Consider the following 20681-nt stretch of genomic DNA (forward strand, 5'->3'; position numbering starts at 1 on the left):
TTCCATGGCCATAAAAATTTTTTAGTGACTTATCAATCAACACTTAAGGAGATTTTCGGGCCCATGGGTCCTAAAAACTTGAATACTGAAAACTAAATGTCAAAAAGTTGAAAAAATTTGCACGTTTTGTCAAAAAAAATGCTAAAACTCGTGATGTTAAAATGTTGAAAGCATTCGACTACTACTAGAAACTATGCAGTAACATATTATAAAAACCTAGAGGAGATTATTTGACACCTGGGACTGAAAAAACTCAAAAAATGACAAAACTTTTCAAAAAGCTTGAAAAAAATTTGAAAATTAGTATAGAATTGCGTGATTTTAGCGATCGCTTTTTTGAACGTAGCCACGGTGGTGTTGGTGGTGGTGGGGGAGGGGGGGGGGGGGGGGGGGTGGGGTGGGAGTGCACCGGGGGCTGATAGAGAGGGAGTGGGCAATACTGGGGGGCAACAGCGCGGTGGGGGGGGCTATAGTGGCGGAGGGTCAACAGTGGGGGTGTCTTCAAACTCTCTTCCGCCCTTCACAACATTAATATAAGTCTCCAAAACAGAGCTGAAAGAGCTGAAACAGAGCTGAAAGGCTCTAAGAGCACTTTATGCCCGCGGGGGCTACCTGTTTATCCCGTTTTTGAGGATGAAAAGTCAAAAGCGTCGGAGGACGAAAAATCGATCAAGCGAAAAATTGCATAAAAAAGACCAACAGGACAAATGTAATTGCTACAAACTTTGTTTGAGATTATTTTAAAAAAAAATTATTAAACATTGGTTGTTTTTACATAGCATGCATTCAATAAACTCATTGACCGGACGCCACTCGGAGGGGGAGGAATAAAATGCTCAACTGATGAATTTTAGTGGGTGGATGTATCTATTGCAGAGAGTTGTGAGTGGTATCATTAGAAAGCCGGTCAAGCATAGAATATCTGATTAGAAAGTTTTTATTTTTGCTTTCATCTATTTCGAGTTATTGGGGTTCAATTTATTAGACCATTGCGGCTTCTTTTCACAACTTGATTTTTTGATACCTTACCCTACTTTTTTAAACAAAAACCAAATCATTTAGTTCAGCTAATATTGCTAGTAACTCTCAAAAGAACTCGTCGGATCTCTGCCATCTGCCATGTCAATTTAGAACAACAACTTGAAAAATTTTGCAAATTTAGGTCTCTCTAAGAAAAATTTCTTCACGTTCAGCGTCATTTTCTACCTTTTTTGTATTTCTTTCTTAACTTTTGGAACAAAAACCTATAAGCAATAGCAGTAAAGGTGTATTTTTGTCCTGATATCTATCAAATTTGATTAGGGAGCTAATTCCAATTGGAGCTGTTATTGAAGCGACGAAGCAAAGTGAAGCCAGAAATTTGTGTTTGAGCAACAAATTTTGGACTTTTAGAAAAAAATTGTTTGTGCTTTAATTCAATCTTTATGTTTTACGGCTTTCTCCTTGATTTTCCCGCGAATTGTACAAAGATTAATAAAAGTGCTCTACTGTTTATTATATGTTTTGGTTGGAATCGGTATGCGGGATGCTAATAATTTTTATGTCTCCAACGCCATGCTCTCAAAAACATTTTTGCGAATCGCTTCGATTTGCTTGTAATTTTTTTGTAGTTGTACCACACAGTCTTACAACTAGTAGGTTGCTGCAGTAAAGGTAGTTCTGCCGAATAAAATTTTTTTTCCTGACATGGTTTTTGGTTTTTATGGTTCTGATATATGTGTTTTTATTAAAATTTTGAAAATCGTTCAAGTTTTCAAAACTTTTGCAGTTTTTGTGATCCTGTATTTTAGTATGATGATTGAAAAGCCTCTTTGGTCTCACGAGGCCAACATTAAAGTTTTACACTCACTGAAACAGACAGTGAAATGTGAAAACGACTTTTAGTTTCGTTTAAAAAAGTAAGGGAGTTTTTGAGTTTTGCTCCTATTAGTCGCTCTTGTAATTGGTTTTTAGAATGTCTTATTAGTGGTCTCAGCTGCAAGTTTATATGCGGAACAGTGGTTGATCTCCTTAGAAATTTTTGTTGTCATTTAACTGAGCTCCTTAACTCTTTGTTATTGAGTAACAGTGAGCTTTGAGTTTTGCCTTTTTCGTTGCTTTTGATGTCTGAATAAAAAGTTTCATTTTCATTATCAGGCTCCAGTGGTCCTATTTAAAATCAGTTATCATTGAGTTAGTTTTTTGAATTTTTAATTATTAATATTTGATGAGAAAAATTAATTTTACATATGTCTTTTGATTTCTTTAATTCATGCTTTCATTGCTTCATTTTTTTTAAAAAATTGAGTTTTTGCCAAGTTTTTGCAATTTTTCGATTTTTGTTGCCTTGCTTGACAAAAGTTTTTTGACCAATCTGCTCTGCGACTTTTATCCCAGCACGAAGCATTGAAACTGTCAACTTGATGTGCAGTTGAAATTTTGACAAACCAATAATCATTTTTTTCACTGTTTTGTTCCAATTCACAATTTATCGAGCTTTTATATTGTTTTTTCTTGATACAAAGTCTTCCTCGTTGTATTTTTAATCATGTGATTGCGCTGCTTAAAATTAATGATATCAATATATTTGGTTGCTTCTACTCCACAGCTGAACCAGATTTCATAAGGTCCATTTTCAATGTATTCTATTTTGTTTGTTAATCAATTGCTATGTTATTTGAACATGAGTGATTCACCTCGCTCATTTGAGACAACTTCTGCAGCTACTTTTTTGAATCCGACTTAGGAAAGTAATTTTTTATCAACATGTTTCATGTTTCTACAACTAATGCCAGGCCTTGTCAGCTTTCTAGTTAAACATAAATGAAATCTCGTAGTGTTTTTGTTTCCATCTAATGGTGTTTTCACTGTGATGTTTCTTGGTATTGAAAATTTTAAACTTTTTGGTTTATGCAAAATTGTTGTTTTAAAAACACAATTTTCAATTTAAAAAATAATAGATGACTTCTTGGCCTTCTCATGTGCTTTGTTCCAATTTAAAGGCCAAAAACAAAGTTTTACACTATTTGAAACAGACAGTGAAATGTGAAAATGACTTTTACTTTCGTTTACGAAAGTAAGGCATTTTTTGAGCTTTGTCCCTATTAGTCGTTCTTGTAATTGGTTTTTAGAATGTCTTTTTAGTGGTCTCAGCTGCAAGTTTATATGCGGAATAGTGGTTGATCTCCGTAGAAATTTTGTTGTCATTTAACTGAACTCCTTAACTCTTTGTTATTGAGTAACTGTGAGCTTTGAGTTTTGCCTTTTTCGTTGCTTTTGATGTCTGAATAAAAAGTTTCATCTTCATTGTCAGGTCCCATTGGTCCTATTAAAAATTAGTTATCATTGAGTTATTTTTTTGAATTGTTAATTTTTAATATTTGATGAGAAAAATTATTTTTACCTATATATTTTTACTTTTTTAATTCATGCTTTCATTGCTTCATTTTTTTGAAAAAAAATTAGTTTTTGCCAAGTTTTTGCTATTTTTCATTTTTTGTTGCCTTGCTTGACAATAGTTTTTCGACAAATCTGCTCTGCGATTTTTATCCCAACACGAAGCATCGAAACTGTCAACATGATGACTCGTTGAAATTTTGACAAACCAATAATCATTTTTTTGACTGTTTTGTTCCAATTCACAATTTATCGAGCTTTTATATTGTTTTTTTTTATACAAATTCTTCCTCGTTGTATTTTTAATCATGTGATCGCGCTGCGTAATATTAATGATATCGATTTATTTGGTTGCTTCTACTCCACAGCTGAACTGGATTTCATAGGGTCAATTTTCATTGTATTCTATTTTGTTTGTTAATCAATTGCTATGTTATTTGATTATGAGTCATTCACCTCGCTCATTTGAGACGACTTCTGCAGCTACTTTTTTGAATCCGACTTAGGAAAGTAATTTTTTTATCAACATGTTTCTAAACCTAATGCCAGGCCTTGTCAGCTTTCTAGTTAAACATAATTGAAATCTCGTAGTGTTTCTGTTTTCATCTAATGGTGTTTTCACTGTGATGTTTCTTGGTATTGAAAATTTTAATTTTTTGGTTTATGCAAAATTGTTGTTTTGTTGTTTTAAAAACACAATTTTCACTTTAAAAAATAATAGATGGCTTCTTGGCCTTCTCATGTGCTTTGTTCCAATTTGAATAGTTGTTTCAGTTTACAGTCAATGTTCCTCGCTACTCGAACTTTTTTCCCAGAAACTTTATTTGATTTTTAATATTTTTGTTCTTCATATGCTTTTATTCTTTGTTTTTTCCCTTTTTGCTGCCTATTGGAAACAAAAGTTTAGCAATGAGCAATGAACTCTATGCGGTCGTTAAGATTTTGATTTTTGCTTACTTGTTCTTTTTACTTTGACGCAATTAATTTTCAAATTTTCAAAAAAATTTTGAGGTTCACAGTTGTAAATTTCGTTGTTTTTTGATGTTAAATGGTGTTTGTTTTTTGAGTATGCGGAATTTCATCAACAAGTGATTGGTGTTTTTTAACACCACTAGTGTTTGAGGAAATAGTTTTAATTTTCTTTCCCTTTTGTTTGCGTATATTAGCTTATGTAGGTTTATTTGCTGTTATTTTGACACTCAAAAGCTGCTATTAGCAGAAAAATTAGTGTTGGAGTCAATAATCAATTCTTCTATGGTTTTAATTAGATATAATGAGAATTCAGGTTCTCAATTTTTTTTTTCGCAAACTTCGGTGTTTAATTGATAAAATTGCCTTTTTCTGCTTGAGAAGATGTATGAGCTTGATATCTTTTTTAACCAAATGTTTTGCCCACTTCTCGAACCAAAGTTTCCCATCTCTACCTCATCTGCAGATAATTACGCCAGGAATATGGATGAGTGGGGGCGGAAAGTTATGTGCAATATTGCACATTACCGAGCCTCCTTGTTTGCTTTGAGCTTAACAATACTCCGAGAGGCGCAGCTTTGTGTGCTTCTCGCATCACAAATAGTTCCTCAGAAATGATGTATGAACAAACAGCAAACAAACTTCGCAAGTAATTATGAGATATCTCTAAATCGGAACAAGAATGACGTAACCAATCACCACACTGTGAAATGTGTCTAATTTTCGGGCTGCTCTGTTTGGTCATTTCACTTACCTGTAAAAAAGGCAGCACATAGGGTCCCCAAAGCACCTGCACCTGCCAGGTGGAGCTTGCGGGCTCCGAACATGAACAGGATGCCGCTTCCAAACAGCATCAGGAACCTATACAAAACTTCTGTGAAATACCGAAAGGATACTTTTTCGGAGACTAATGACATGAATGACACATTTTTATTTTGCTGGCGACTGGCTCAAAGGGTAATCGCTTATTTGTTTATGAGTTCACAGCTTCAATATGGAGTAACAGTCAAGGTACTCTTGTTAGTTCATAATAAATTTACCCAGGCTGAGGTCTTAGATGGAAGGTCGATATGTCCAGAACCAGATGAACGCACTACGGGGGTGTCGTGCGTTCAAATTTACATAGTCCAGAAACACGGAAGAACGCACGAAAGTCTGATCATGAACACAATATATTGTGAAGATCAGTATTGAGTAAGGACAACTTAATGTCCAGATATAGTTAGGCGGGAATGATGTTAATGAGTTACAGTCGTAGAAAACATAGTTAATGAGTTAGCAGCTTTCATCACTAATAGTTCGATTTTATGATTTCATTTGAAACTTCGACAAAAACCAGTGATGTTGGTTATACTTTAACAGGGATACCCGAAATTGATCTATCTGCAATCGTTTTATTTTTTATGTGAGCTAATCAAGAACTGGGTGTAGCAAATACGATGGCGCTTGGGTGCGAGAATAAATTTGACCAAAATAATGTGATATAATTTGTACCATGTTATTGATTTTTTTCAGGTCCACGTGGGTTGAATTGGGTGTACTTAAGCAAAAAAACCCGGGTCGAGGTTTTATCAAAAAATAATGTAAGATTAGCGGTGAATAGCGTTGAAAAAAAAACTTTTTTCACCGCAAAGCGCCCGCATCTTTTAGCGTTGAATGCGGTGAAAGCGGTGAATTCTTGTAAGATTTGCGTTGAATTTAGCGGTGAAAATTTTTTTCACCGCACTCACCGGATTTCTTACAAAAAAGAACATTGCGTACAGGGGATTCGAACCACTCAGCTCGCGCATGTCACCAACTTCTTATTCCACTGCGCCATCTGTCACTTGCTTGCATAATATTTCCTGTGAATTTAAGATAAGAGTTGAATTTAGCGGTGAATATTTGTAAGATTTGCGATTTTAGCGATAAAATTTTTTTTTTCACCGCATTCTGCTGGTAGCGGCGAAAAATTTTTTTCACCACATTCTACTGGTAGCGGTGAATAATTTTTTTCACCACATACTGCTGGTAGCGGTGAAAAATTTTACTTCACCGCTTATGCGGTGAAAAAAAAATTTCACCGCTTAATTTTTTTTCACCGTATTCATCGCATTGAGCGCTAATCTTACACTTTTTACTCAAATTCACCGCAAATCTTACATCTTTTAGCAATTTTTAGCGGTGACACCTCGACTCGGGAAGTTCTTACAAACTCAGCATGCTACCCTAAAAAAAATTGAAGTCGCTTTTTTCTAGTCTTTTAGGATAAGCAGAAAGCAAACATGTCTACAGCCTGTTCTGCGACAGACAAAAGTTCTTTACTCGAAGAATGCAATATTAGAATGAACTACGTTACTTAAACAGAAACTTTTCACCATTTAAAAATTATTTGTCAATTTACAGTCATGATTAGTTGAGACTTTTTAAAAAGCAGTCTTCTGGTGTTGCCATTTTACCTTTAAAGCCAAGCATTTTTTATCGATAAATGATATTTATAAATCATTAGTTGATTCTCAGATGCTTAACAAGTAAATTAGGTTTTATTTTTACAATTTCTAAATTACTCCGTGATTGGGTGAGAAGCACTCTGTGCATAGCGTAGATGTGTTCACCTGGCAGTGGTATGATCCTCTTGCTTTCTCTTTGGACGTCCATCCAAATCCAGCTCGTTCTTTTTGGGAGGGGGCACGTACCACATTATCACTCCAATCACCAATGCGGCTGCTACTCCTGAACAACGAGGTTTTATTGTACACAATAAGGCTGCATGGGCCAAAACGACGCATAGAATTCATTAGTTAGCTACGGGTGTTTCATTAAAAGTTTGTGCGAATGTTGCGGAAAAAAAGATCAGCGGATCTTTAAAAAAATTTTCAACAAACTTAACAGGAACAGTAAATTATTTTTTTAATGCAAATTTCCCATGGTTTAAAATTGACAGTCAACACCGCCACAATTTGATAGTTGAATTCCATGTGCGGTTATTTTTACAAAAGTTGAAAATTATAGAACACAGTTATTGTTCCGACCCACTTATGGGGGGGAGGAATTATATATTCAAACAGGTTCTTTTTTTGTTCAGTCGATTTTGGCCGAGCGATAAATTCAACGTAGAGAGTTGAGACTGGTATCAATAGAAAGCCCGTCCAGCGTAGAAAATGGAATTAAAACGATTTTTCTTATTATCTTTTATCACAGAGAGTTATCAAGGTTTCAAGTTCTGTGAATAGTAGACAGAATTTCGTTGCGTTTATTGACATTTATCGTATATTTTTCACCAAACTTTTTCAATTTTGCCAATATTTGTAATAATTGTTTTAAAAAATGTTATTGGTTTTACTTTTAGGCATGTCGATTGGTTTTATCCCAGTCTTTTAGTTAAAAATTTTGCTGAACTTTCCGAATTGCCGGAGTATTTAGAAGCAGAATTTATCAAAGTTCCTCCAAATTCGGCTTTTTATCTCAATTTGTTTATATATGGTGGCAGTGGAGACGTAATATCTTCTCTCATGATCCTTGAAAACAGCAAAAAGGCTACGTACTTGTTTTTCCTAAAGGAGTCTTTTGCCGGTTTTTCGGAATATTTGCTCAATAGTTACACAAAATGCATAATTTAATTTTGGTTTATTGATATATTTCATTCAATAATTGGTCTTTATGCAAACGTGAGAAAAAGTCGATTGTTTATGCGTGAAGCAAAGCAAAATCGGGGCCAGATTTGGACTCATCCCGGATACTTATAATCAAAAGCTTTTCGGATTAATTTGGGGCGCGTTTTTTAAATTCTATTAGATTTTATGTGTTTTTATACTGATTACTGACAAGAATGATTTCTACCCAAAAACCAATTAAAGACATATCTTATTCACCACAAAATGAGGCCAAATGAATATATATATATATATATATATATATATGTGTATGTATATATATATATATATATATATATATATATATATATATATATATAAAGTGCCTTCAGAGAAAGCTGTGAGAGCTCATAATTTTTATGGCTTTGACTATGTGTTTTTGTAAACTTTAATTGACTTTTTTTGTTTTGACCTAAATTGATATCTTTCTGCTGTTTCAAGACTTTGTCCAAATAATCAGAATTGCATTTTGGCTCCTTGGGAGCTGTAGGTGAACCAATGCAATGCTTTCAATTAGTATGGAAGGCCTTTTAGAAATTTCAACATATTTGATACCAGAAAATAACAGTGAAATTTTGAATTATCCAAATTGTCTCTGATTTATGTCTACATGTAGATTAGAATCACAGAACAGACAAAACCTATTGCGAGTGAAGTGAAAATACTGTTTTTGAGGTTAAATTTTTATCTAATGGTTTCTTGGCTTTCTTACCACGAAACTTCATAAAAGGTTCGTGATTTTTGCACCTCTGCCTATATTTCAGGTTTAATTTTTTCTTTTCGAATTATCACAAAACATAGCTGAAACTATCATTGAAAGAATGCGCAAGATAACATTTGTAGGGATTTCATTGAATAGCTCAGAGACTTAACGGTTGTAAAAACTTTCTCTCGCAAAACTCATTGAACTTCTGAGAGTTTGATCCTAATTTTCGTCCTTTTCGTTTTACTTTACAATTATTTCTCCTTGTCGTCAACAAGTATTTTAGTCGCTTTATTGACAAAACTGATCAACTGTCTAGTGCTTCAAACAATTTTTGCGCTGTTGTTCATGTTTTGAGTGACGTAATTAAAGCTGAGAAATGTGTTTTATTAAGGAGTTTATGAGTTTTCGATACAGATCAATACTTGTGGTTCTTTCATTGTATTTGTCAGCAAGCACCTATGCAAAGAGGAACCAAAATTAAAATCAGAAGAGCCGCACACTAACAGTTCTACTTTTTCCTTCAATTAAAAGTTTTTAATGGTCTTCATTGTCTTATAGTTCTTAAGGCGTCAACTCTGTGGTTTTGATAATTTGTTTGTGAAATATTGATTTCTGTCCGTATTTGCTGTTTTTGTCGTCCTAAGATGCAATCTCACCAATGACAAACACATCTGGTTTCCTTAGCTGTTGCAAGCCAAATGTTTTTTGCTTTAAGATGGAAGCCTATGGTTTGTTTGAATCTTTGAAAAAAATTTTAAAAAAATTTGAGAAACTCAGTTGATCTTTGAGCGTTGTCACTTTTTCCTGCTTCTGTCAATTTTGTAGCCTGGTCTGTGTAACGAAAAGTTGCGTTCAGTTTTAGTGAGTGAGATCCGTTTTTATAACAGTTTTATTATAATTGTGTCTTGGGTTTGGTACTACGCAATTTCAAAAGAAACTTTTGATTTCTGGATAATTGCCCCTTTTCTCAGTTCTTTTTTTGTTTCCTTCCAGCACTAACAGCCTAATGGGTAGTTCAAATAGCTTTGAAAGCTGAGCAAGGGAAAATACTTAAACTATACAAGAAAAGCTCGTGGTTTTAACGGTGGTGACACTGCTTTCTTCCTAAATTTAAGTGTTTTTTTTGTTCGTTTTTCCGTTCCTTTGTTGCCGTCAGACATACTATAGATAATGACGAGTCCTCCAAACTAAGAAATAAAAATAAACCTCTTTATGGAGCCGGATTGATACGATTTGGTCTTACTCAATTTGAATTTAATTTTTTTTTTCAAAAAAGAAATTTAATTTTGAACTTTGCCATTTGCGACTTTTTAGTCGATTTTTTACAAGGTCACTTTTTGACATGACTCGTTTCATATCCAATGAAGTGCAAGCTAAATTGTTTAGGTCAATTTCATCTGATTCCATTTTTTTAAGCCTTGTCTTTAAATAAAGACATCCGGTTTTGTTGGCAGTTAATGTTTGCTATTATTTGATTTTTATGTTTGTCTTGTCCAGTACTCTCATAAATTGTAAGTCTCATTGGTTCTATAGTCCAGTTTTTTTGTATGAGTTGCTTGCTGAACGATATGTGAATTTTTGGAAAGTTCTCATGGTTCCTATAATCGAGTTTTTTTTAATTAGTTGTTTGCTGAACGATATTAGAATTTTTGAAATGTTATCAATGTCTTCTTCATTTGGTAGACAGTTTAATAAATACGTGGATGAGTGGGGTCGGAACATTATTGTGAACGCACAATAGTGATCTTCCATGTTACTTATGGTTTGGATTTAACTTGTTTGGGTATGGCCAGATTCAACCAATCAAAAATTATCTCTATCTGTTAAACAATTTTTCTCTCATCAAAGTCTTTTTTAAAATTATTATTTTTTTATCTAGAATTTTGTCGTCCTTGCAAACTATTACGAATATTTGATTATAGCCACAATATGTTTTGTAATTAATATTAAATTTATAAAGGAAATGCAAAATTACAAAAAAAACACTAAAAAATGGAAACATTTTATAGGGTATATTGAAAAATTCAGTTAAAACACAAAACTCAATCATTTTGTAATTGCGTAGTGCGAATGAGAGAAAGTTCAGTATGCACCTCCTTAAAGGTTTTCGAAACTTTTGTATGATTTTTAGTTGACTGCGATTCTATAGGATGTAGCAATTTTTCACTCAAGGCAACCTTAGCTTTTTAAAATTTTTTGAGACTCAGTGTGGGCCATTCTGGTTCCAGCCATGTAAAATGTGTCTAATAAGTACATCTCAAACTTGTCTTTAAAGAAAACGATAGATAATTATGATCAATTATTGGTCAATAAATTACCGAAGCGAGTTGAATTTTTCAACTATTATATTAGTTATTACTTAATCTTAATGAATCGTTAGGTTTCTTGTTCAATCTTTTATTTATCGTAATCATTTTTGATTAATGTTTCTATTTATCTTCTCAATTTGATATGTCTTATCATGTCTTTTTTACTATTTTTTACTAGCTTCTGAAGATGTTGTTTATTAAGAACCGTGCAAAGTTTTGCTAGTTCGTAACTATCTATCTTGATAATTTTATGTATATTTCTAATTTCTGAGTAAGATGTACGAAGGTGTAATTCACTGGGCAGTTGGAAGCGAAATATGTCTTTCTCATTTTACCGAAAGATACGAGAAAATCAAAATTTCCCAAAAAAGAAATGAAGCTCTTCCTCATCAGATAGTGCACCTCCTCCTATCAATATATACTTACATTACACTCAATTCCAATCGATATGTGCCGTTCTTTCAGCTACTAAATGTAACGTTTGCTTTTCAAACCAATGTATATAGAACAGGGAGCACTTTTTCAATTATAGAATTCGGATCATAGTGCAAGAGTAAATCAACACTGAATCATAATATTTCAATTCTGTAGTCATAGTGCCATTATTGACATAGTCTGACTATTGCCATAGTCTGATCATGTCACTTTTTGCTAGGTCAAAGAAAGCAAAAATCCAATCAAAAAACTTTAAATTACTGAAAAACTCTCTGAACAGCTAAAGGAAAAGGAATTCGGAAAAAAATTCGTCGGCGAAATAGGAAAAAAAAATTTAGCATGAAAACTGAATTGTATAAAAAAAAATTCAGCTCAAAAAACGCGTCACAATGATTTAGAAATGTAAACTAACCTAAATTTCCTTTAGTATCATTTCATCAGAAATCAAGTTTGGGAAACAACAATCTTCTCTAAATTATTAGCCAAGCTCCAACAGCACTCCTTCCCCAAAAATTTGCTTAAATCTGGATATGGTCGCCTAGTTCGCGAGAAGTTTGCAAAAATATAACTCCATGTGTATATATGCAGGCGATATAGAAACCATCAAACGCTTAAGGCTGTAGATGAGAAGAGAGCCTAGATTTTTAAAAAAACTAGCGAGTAGTTTTTAGCTGTTTATAATAATTAAGTAGGGAGAAAGACCCACCGCCCCCTTCCCCGAATATGACCCAAGTTGATTTGATCTGAAGGATTTGGAGTCAGAAAACTGTCAACTTGGGCACAATTAAATTTATCTTACTACTACTGATGTAAACTATCATGATGTAAACAATCTGAAACAAAAGACATTGAAATGCAGCAAAATTTGAAATGAACCAAACAATTTTGGACTGGTAATTGACTGGTTTTCAGCTGGTATCCCTGGTCTAGACTGGATGGCTATCTTGCCGGAATCTGTCTGAAAACGGTTTATTTGGTAGAATCTGCCAAAAAATGATTAACTGGCAAAATGGCTATCTTTTCCTAATCTGACAGAATTTAGTTATCTTGTAACACCCAGGCTCAAAAATTGTCATCTTGCAGGAATCTGGCAGAAAACTGATTATCTTGTGGGAATCCGTTGGAAAAATGGTTATCTTGTAAGAATCTGCAAGACATTTCTGGCAGAATCTGCTAGATTCCTAAAAGATAACCATTCATTCTCGATTAGGGATTGGACTGCGAGCACTGTTATATTTGCTTTAAACCCTGAAATTTGCAAGTTAGTCACGCCAAAATTTATGATCATGTGTGCAACAAAAAGTTGCGTTCATTTTTAGTGAGTGAGATCCGTTTTTATAACAGTTTTATTATAATTGTGTCTTGGGTTCGGTACTACGCAATTTCAAAAGAAACTTTTGATTTCTGGATAATTGCCCCTTTTCTCAGTTCTTTTTTTGTTTCCTTCCAGCACTAACAGCCTAATGGGTAGTTCAAATAGCTTTGAAAGCTGAGCAAGTGAAAATACTTAAACTTTACAAGAAAAGCTCGTGGTTTTAACGGTGGTGACACTGCTTTCTTCCTAAATTTAAGTGTTTTTTTTGTTCGTTTTTCCGTTCCTTTGTTGCCGTCAGACATACTATAGATAATGACGAGTCCTCCAAACTAAGAGATAAAAATAAACCTCTTTACGGAGCCGGATTGATACGATTTGGTTTTACTCAATTTGAATTTGATTTTTTTTCAAAAAAGAAAAATAATTTTGAACTTTGCCATTTGCGATTTTTTAGTCGATTTTTTACAAGGTCACTTTTTGACATGACTCATTTCATATCCAATGAAGTGCAGGCTAAATTGTTTAGGTCGATTTTTTCTGATTCCATTTTTTTAAGCCTTGTCTTTAAATAAAGACATCCGGTTTTGTTGGCAGTTAATGTTTGCTATTATTTGATTTTTATGTTTGTCTTGTCCAGTACTCTCATAAATTGTAAGTCTCATTGGTTCTATAGTCCAGTTTTTTGTATGAGTTGCTTGCTGAACGATATGTGAATTTTTGGAAAGTTCTCGTGGTTCCTATAATCGAGTTTTTTTAATTAGTTGTTTGCTGAACGATATTAGAATTTTTGAAATGTTATCAATCTCTTCTTCATTTGGTAAACAGTTTAATAAATACGTGGATGAGTGGGGTCGGAACATTATTGTGAACGCACAATAGTGATCTTCCATGTTACTTATGTTTTTGTTTTTAACTTGTTTGGGTATGGCCAGATTCAACCAATCAAAAATTATCTCTATCTGTTAAACAATTTTTCTCTCATCAAAGTCTTTTTTAAATTTATTATTTTTTTATCTAGAATTTTGTCGTCCTTGCAAACTATTACGAATATTTGATTATAGCCACAATATGTTTTGTAATTAATATTAAATTTATAAAGGAAATGCAAAATTACAAAAAAAAACACTAAAAAGTGGAAACATTTTATAGGGTATATTGAAAAATTCAGTTAAAACACAAAACTCAATCATTTTGTAATTGCGTAGTGCGAATGATAGAAAGTTCAGTATGCACCTCCTTAAAGGTTTTCGAAACTTTTGTATGATTTTTAGTTGACTGCGATTCTATAGGATGTAGCAATTTTTCACTCAAGGCAACCTTAGCTTTTTAAAATTTTTTGAGACTCAGTGTGGGCCATTCCGGTTCCAGCCATGTAAAATGTGTCTAATAAGTACATCTCAAACTTGTCTTTAAAGAAAACGATAGATAATTATGATCAATTATTGGTCAATAAATTACCGAAGCGAGTTGAATTTTTCAACTATTATATTAGTTCTTACTTAATCTTAATGAATCGTTAGGTTTCTTGTTCAATCTTTTAATTATCGTAATCATTTTTGATTAATGTTTCTATTTATCTTCTCAATTTGATATGTCTTATCATGTCTTTTTTACTATTTTTTACTAGCTTCTGAAGATGTTGTTTATTAAGAACCGTGCAAAGTTTTGCTAGTTCGTAACTATCTATCTTGATAATTTTATGTATATTTCTAATTTCTGAGTAAGATGTACGAAGTTGTAATTCACTGGGCAGTTGGAAGCGAAATATGTCTTTCTCATTTTACCGAAGATACGAGAAAATCAAAATTTCCCAAAAAAGAAATGAAGCTCTTCCTCATCAGATAGTGCACCTCCTCCTATCAATATATAATTACATTACACTCAATTCCAATCGATATGTGCCGTACTTTCAGCTACTAAATGTAAAGTTTGCTTTTCAAACCAATGTATATAGAACAGGGAGCACTTTTTCAATTATAGAATTCGGATCATAGTGCCAGAGTAAATCAACACTGAATCATAATATTTCAATTCTGTAGTCATAGTGCCATTATTGATATAGTCTGACTATTGCCATAGTCTGATCATGTCACTTTTTGCTAGGTCAAAGAAAGCAAAAATCCAATCAAAAAACTTTAAATTACTGAAAAACTCTCTGAACAGCTAAAGGAAAAGAAATTCGGAAAAAAAGACGGAAAAAATTCGTCGGCGAAATAGGAAAAAAAAATTAGCATGAAAACTGAATTGTATAAAAAAAATTCAGCTCAAAAAACGCGTCACAATGATTTAGAAATGTAAACTAACCTAAATTTCCTTTAGTATCATTTCATCAGAAATCAAGTTTGGGAAACAACAATCTTCTCTAAATTATTAGCCAAGCTCCAACAGCACTCCTTCCCCAAAAATTTGCTTAAATCTGGATATGGCCGCCTAGTTCGCGAGAAGTTTGCAAAAATATAACTCCATGTGTATATATGCAGGCGATATAGAAACCATCAAACGCTTAAGGCTGTAGTTGAGAAGAGAGCCTAGATTTTTAAAAAACTAGCGAGTAGTTTTTAGCTGTTTATAATAATTAAGTAGGGAGAAAGACCCACCGCCCCCTTCCCCGAATATGACCCAAGTTGATTTGATCTGAAGGATTTGGAGTCAGAAAACTGTCAACTTGGGCACAATTAAAATTATCTTACTACTACTGATGTAAACTATCATGATGTAAACAATCTGAAACAAAAGACATTAAAATTCAACAAAATTTGAATTGAACCAAACAATTTTGGACTGGTAATTGACTGGTTTTCAGCTGGTATCCCTGGTCGAGACTAGATGGTTATCTTGCCAGAATCTGTCTGAAAACGGTTTATCTGGCAGAATCTGCCAAAAAATGATTAACTGGCAAAATGGCTATCTTTTCCTAATCTGACAGAATTTAGTTATCTTGTAAGACCCAGGCTCAAAAATGGTCATCTTGCAGGAATCTGGCAGAAAAATGATTATCTTGTAGGAATCCGCTGGAAAATGGTTATCTTGTAAGAATCTGCAAGACATTTCTGGCAGAATCTGCTAGATTCCTAAAAGATAACCATTCATTCTCGATTAGGGATTGGACTGCGAGCACTGTTATATTTGCTTTAAACCCTGAATTTTGCGAGTCACTCACGCCAAAATATATGATCATGTGTGCAACGCCAACTTGTTTCTCCAAATTTCAAAATGAATTTCATAATTTCCAAGCACTCATGCTGGTTTTAATGATCAGTGGAAACATGCAAAAACTGAATCTGCATTGCAAAATCATTAAAAAAACACAAACACTGGATTTGCTATGCCAAGTATTTACAAACAGATATGCTTGACATAGCTTAATACAGTGCTGATTTGACAATTTACTATTGGGATATGATGATAATCAGTACAGATATACTATGAGACTAATGTCCGGGAAGACCGCATACCTATGATGACTTCAAGGGGTGCCCGGAGTATCTCGATCCAGATGCCACCTGAGGAGTGGTCGGCAAAGTTAATAGAGAGCACAACTGAGAATGCGGAGATGGCTATGATGTCATCTATGCTTGCAGCTGCAATTATCAGTGTTGGCACCTGAAACAGAAAGAACGCTACACATCACCTCAGTCCACTCTACGGGCATTTGTATTTCTTGCTTACACTTGAAACCGAACTCACCAAACCAACATCAATCATGTTCAAATGTTGCGCGGATCTTGCAAGATGATTTGAAAATAAGCCTCTTAGCGTTAAAAAGTGTGTTCCAATTGTCCAAATAGGCACGGCTAGAAAATCTGAGGATACACTTCAGACCTCTAATTGATGAGAAATTCGACAAAGGATTCAAATTTATGTAACAATTTTGTAAGAATGCTCACATTTGAAAAAATTAGCTGAGTCTTCTGGACTAAGGATGGCGTCATATACTATGTCGTGAAATATAGACCAATTCTTTGTAGGATTCAAAAATAACTACGATGAAGTTTAACAATCTTTGTATTTGTTTAACCATGTACCTGGTAAAGCATAATTGTCCTTATAAGAAAGTTGCAGTAGCACCACAAACGATTGTAACTACTCAAATGTAGACCTTATTATTGCAAAAGCATTAACCTGCACCGTATGTGCATCTAAAATTGTTTTAGGTTATAATTTGTCTGCTCTGTTTTTCTTCAATAGACGTAGTCTACATGTATTGTGCAGTTAATTCGAGGAACGAATTTAATGAAGTAATTTTATGAACTCACTCCTTGATCAACTCCATATCCTCTGTTCTGAAGTGAGAGGAGAGATGGGACAACAACTGCGGGAGAAACAGCGGCTAAAACACCAACTAATATCCAACAAGCAGCTTGAAGGATTCAAAATGTGAAATGTTCGATGTCTAAATGATATTTAACATCTGAAACTTGAAAATTTTACTTGATCTTTTCTAAAATATTTTCTACCTAAACTGTCAATCTGAATATCAAAAACTTGAAAAACTCCAGTTAAAAGTCCATGTCACCTTTACTCTACTCGAGGACTGCGACTTGTAGATCAAACATGTGATAACTAAAACATAACATTTCACTGGAAAAATTGCATGCTTGGAAAAATCAAATGCTATTGTTGAAGATTCGACAAAAATTAAACGTTTTCAACGTTCTTCTCTTCTATAGAATATTAGTTGACGCACTAGAAAAATTTGTCTTCATTAACAAAAAAAACAGCAGAAACAGTCCCGGCCTAAAATTCAAAGAATTTTCATTAACTGTACAACAAAACTCGACCTAGAATGGACTATAAATGGATTGAAAGAAACAATTAGAAAAAATAAAAATTAAAATAGATAAAAAATTAAAAAACAGTAAAACTCGAAATTCAATTGCCGCATATGAATAAAAACAATTAGCGGAAAAACCAATTTTTGTTCAAACAGCGTTTTCTTATTCTAATTCAAAATTAGAGTCAAACAATTTCACACCACAAGAACTCGCTTGCAGTCTCACTCCAATTCTTGTTTCGGCGAGACCAAAATCATCATTTCAATTGGACTCCAAAAATCTTGAAAATATGGGAGCACATCTTTAAAAAACATACCATAAAAGATTCCAGAGGCGGCGAAGAGAACTCATAAAACATCTGATAGAATTTGCTTAAATTCCGACTCCAAAAAACTAGGTCTTTGGAAGAAAAACTCGTACTTTGTAAAACATGTAGTTTGCAACAAAATTAAATCAATTGACAGATAGATAATCTCACCCAATAAATTCAAAAAAATTGAGAAAAGGAAGAGGAGATGATGATGGACAAGTTCAAAAGTCACATTCTCTATAAAATACTAAAAGGCAATCTACCAAACAATATTCAGAGAAAAATTTTAATTATGTTTTCTCCAAGATCAGTCAACTATCCGCAAAATGGCAGAAAAAAATTTAAAAACAATGAAAAATTACAAATAACAAACAACCAGAAATACAGCAAATTAGAATTTTTTTCAGTGAAAAGCGGCCTCTCTGCCTTTCAAGCTTGTTCCCTATCATTGTTTAGCAAAAAAGTTTATTTGCCTCTTCTGGTACAGCAGCGAATTATCAAACAACAGTGAACCACTGCAAAAAACAGACAACACGAAAAAAAAAACAAATTGTTAAACTTGTTTCAGCGAACAGTACCTTGTCTGGTTTTCAAATATCTACTTGTAAATAGTTCAGCAAAAAAATAGAAAAAAAATCACTTCCGTTACATCAGTTATCAGTCCAAAATTTGTCAGAGAGAAATTTGACAGCAATTAAAACATGCAGAAAAAGAAAAACCGCAAAAAATTCTGTTTGGGAATTGATCAAGTAAAACTACAGCGAGGAGCATAAAATCAATAGAAACAAGTTAACAAAATATAAAGAAACATACTAGCTAAAACAAGTCGAAGTTATAATATTTCAAAAGAAAAAACATTTAAAACTGCTGTAGCAATTGATTTTACCTACAAAAATCAAAAATCCCCAGATGCTAAAGAGCACTGAAATGAAAAGCCAAAACCGTTAATAAACCAAAAGCAAAACCAAAAAACCTCAGGTAGTAAAAAAAAGGCTCCCATACAGACTATTATTAGTTTAGATAAATGACATATGGCACTGCTTGTTGACACATATGCGCTTAAAAGCTAATCAACCACTCACTAAAGAAAATGAGCTTAATAGTTAAAACACTTTTCTTTTTGACGCATCAAATGAAGAAAATTAACATTAAAAAAGCCAAAATTCAAATCTGGGAAATATCTGATCAAATTGTTTCTCAGGGCGCTACTCCGGAATAATTTTTGACAAAAAAAGTTGAAATACATGTTTATTTTTTGAAATAGCGATGATTACCATTGTACAGAAATCATAAGCAACGTTACATACAGAGAAAACCGAGGAAAAGAAAAAAGCAAAAAAATTCCTTAAAAAGGTAAAACGCTACCTCCTGACACTTATTCAGGAAAAGCTTTCAAATGTTGTAGTGCTCGATCAGTGCAAATCACAATCACAAAAACGCTAATCATTAATCAAAAATGTAACCAACGAAAAACTAGACAGATTTTACAAATTTATATAATTTCTTACAGTAAAAATGTTCATGTATAACCTTGAAATGGTACTATACCTTAATTCTTGTATAATAGCTCTAGATTATATAATGAGAGAGAGAGAAGTAATTGTGAAAAGTTCAATTTCAAAAACTATAGTCAAAACAGTGAAAAAAAAAGAAAATGGGCCAAAATTTGATTAACAATACTCCCTTTTTATGTATCAAACAGAATTCAAATTAAAAACTCAACGAGTCTAAGGTCACCTAAACCACGTACACTGCTAATTATAACCAAAAAAGACTTGTAGACCATAAGAAGTGAAGTTGAAATGAACTTTTGAAGAGACGTTCAATAGAGCATCATTGTAAAAACTTCAAAAACCTCAATTGCTTCTAATGGTCAAAAGTTTACTTCAAACAATCAAAAATGATCCGAATCGTACTATTAATAGCGTAAAATAGCTACAACAAATTGATTTTCTAAGCAACAAAATAGACAATGAAAGCAAATCTGCTTACTTTTAGTATCACAGTGAGGAATAAAATGATCAATGAAGTAGAATTTTATTTCAATCAGAGCATACAATGCTTTTCTGCTGCAGGGAGGTGATATGAACAAAAGGAGGAGGTTTTGTTTTAATATATTAATGAAAAAGGGAAATATCGACCAAGGTATGAGATTTACAAGTGTTTAATACAGCGAATAACAGAACAATGGATATTATACGCTTCCAGCAGTGAATTTTTCTTGAATGTTTGAGAGTTTGATCATATAAAAAATTTTCCGACAATTTCAAACAGATTAAAGGCAAAAACAAACTTGTCTGAAAAATATATATAACTCTGTGAAAAAGCACACGTCGATAAAACTTTCTGCATTTCTGCCAAATCACAAACCCAAGAACCAAATTTCGCGCAAAGAAAAAATTATAAAGTTAAACCAAATACTTTTCAACAGAAAGTTTTCACAAATGTCTCTAAAACTCTACGGAAAAGTGTGTTAACCCTGCTATTTCACAAGTTTCTAATTGACCCAAATACTTTGTGAGATAAGGTTGGTCTTCAAAATTTTAACATGATTTTCGTCAGCTCTGTTTTGTTCAGCCAAAATTGGCCGATTGATACCTATTTTGATTAGATAGAAAATAATGCTGTCAATAAAAATTTTTGAAAACTGAAATGATTATTGACAACACATTTTCAAAAGTTTCTTTTCTTGCAAAATATTTAAGTTACAAATTCCCAAATTTCGTTTTGGACAGTTTCACTCAAAGTTTTAAAAACGTTTTTTTTTGTCACAGGCTTCATTAAATTAAGTGAACGATTTTTAATTCCTAATTAAAAATTCTCCAAAAGAAGGTTCAATTGTATTGTTATTCAAC

The 20681-nt window shown here is 33.1% G+C and overlaps 1 protein-coding gene across 1 annotated transcript in view; it reads right to left on the reverse strand.

The window, feature by feature from the left end:
• Positions 1-20681, reverse strand: part of LOC142358721 (sodium/hydrogen exchanger 9B2-like) — a 64418-nt gene that overhangs the window by 9046 nt on the left and 34691 nt on the right. The window contains exons 6-9 of the mRNA XM_075410258.1: positions 16998-17071; positions 16197-16344; positions 6939-7056; positions 5099-5205 (exon numbers count right to left, since the gene is read on the reverse strand). Coding sequence (XP_075266373.1) covers positions 5099-5205; positions 6939-7056; positions 16197-16344; positions 16998-17071 — 447 coding nt within the window. The remainder of the gene's footprint in view (positions 1-5098; positions 5206-6938; positions 7057-16196; positions 16345-16997; positions 17072-20681) is intronic.

Source organism: Convolutriloba macropyga, chromosome 2 (genome assembly GCF_964194025.1).
Source record: "Convolutriloba macropyga chromosome 2, txConMacr16.3, whole genome shotgun sequence".
NCBI classification, from domain to species: Eukaryota; Metazoa; Xenacoelomorpha; order Acoela; family Convolutidae; genus Convolutriloba; species Convolutriloba macropyga.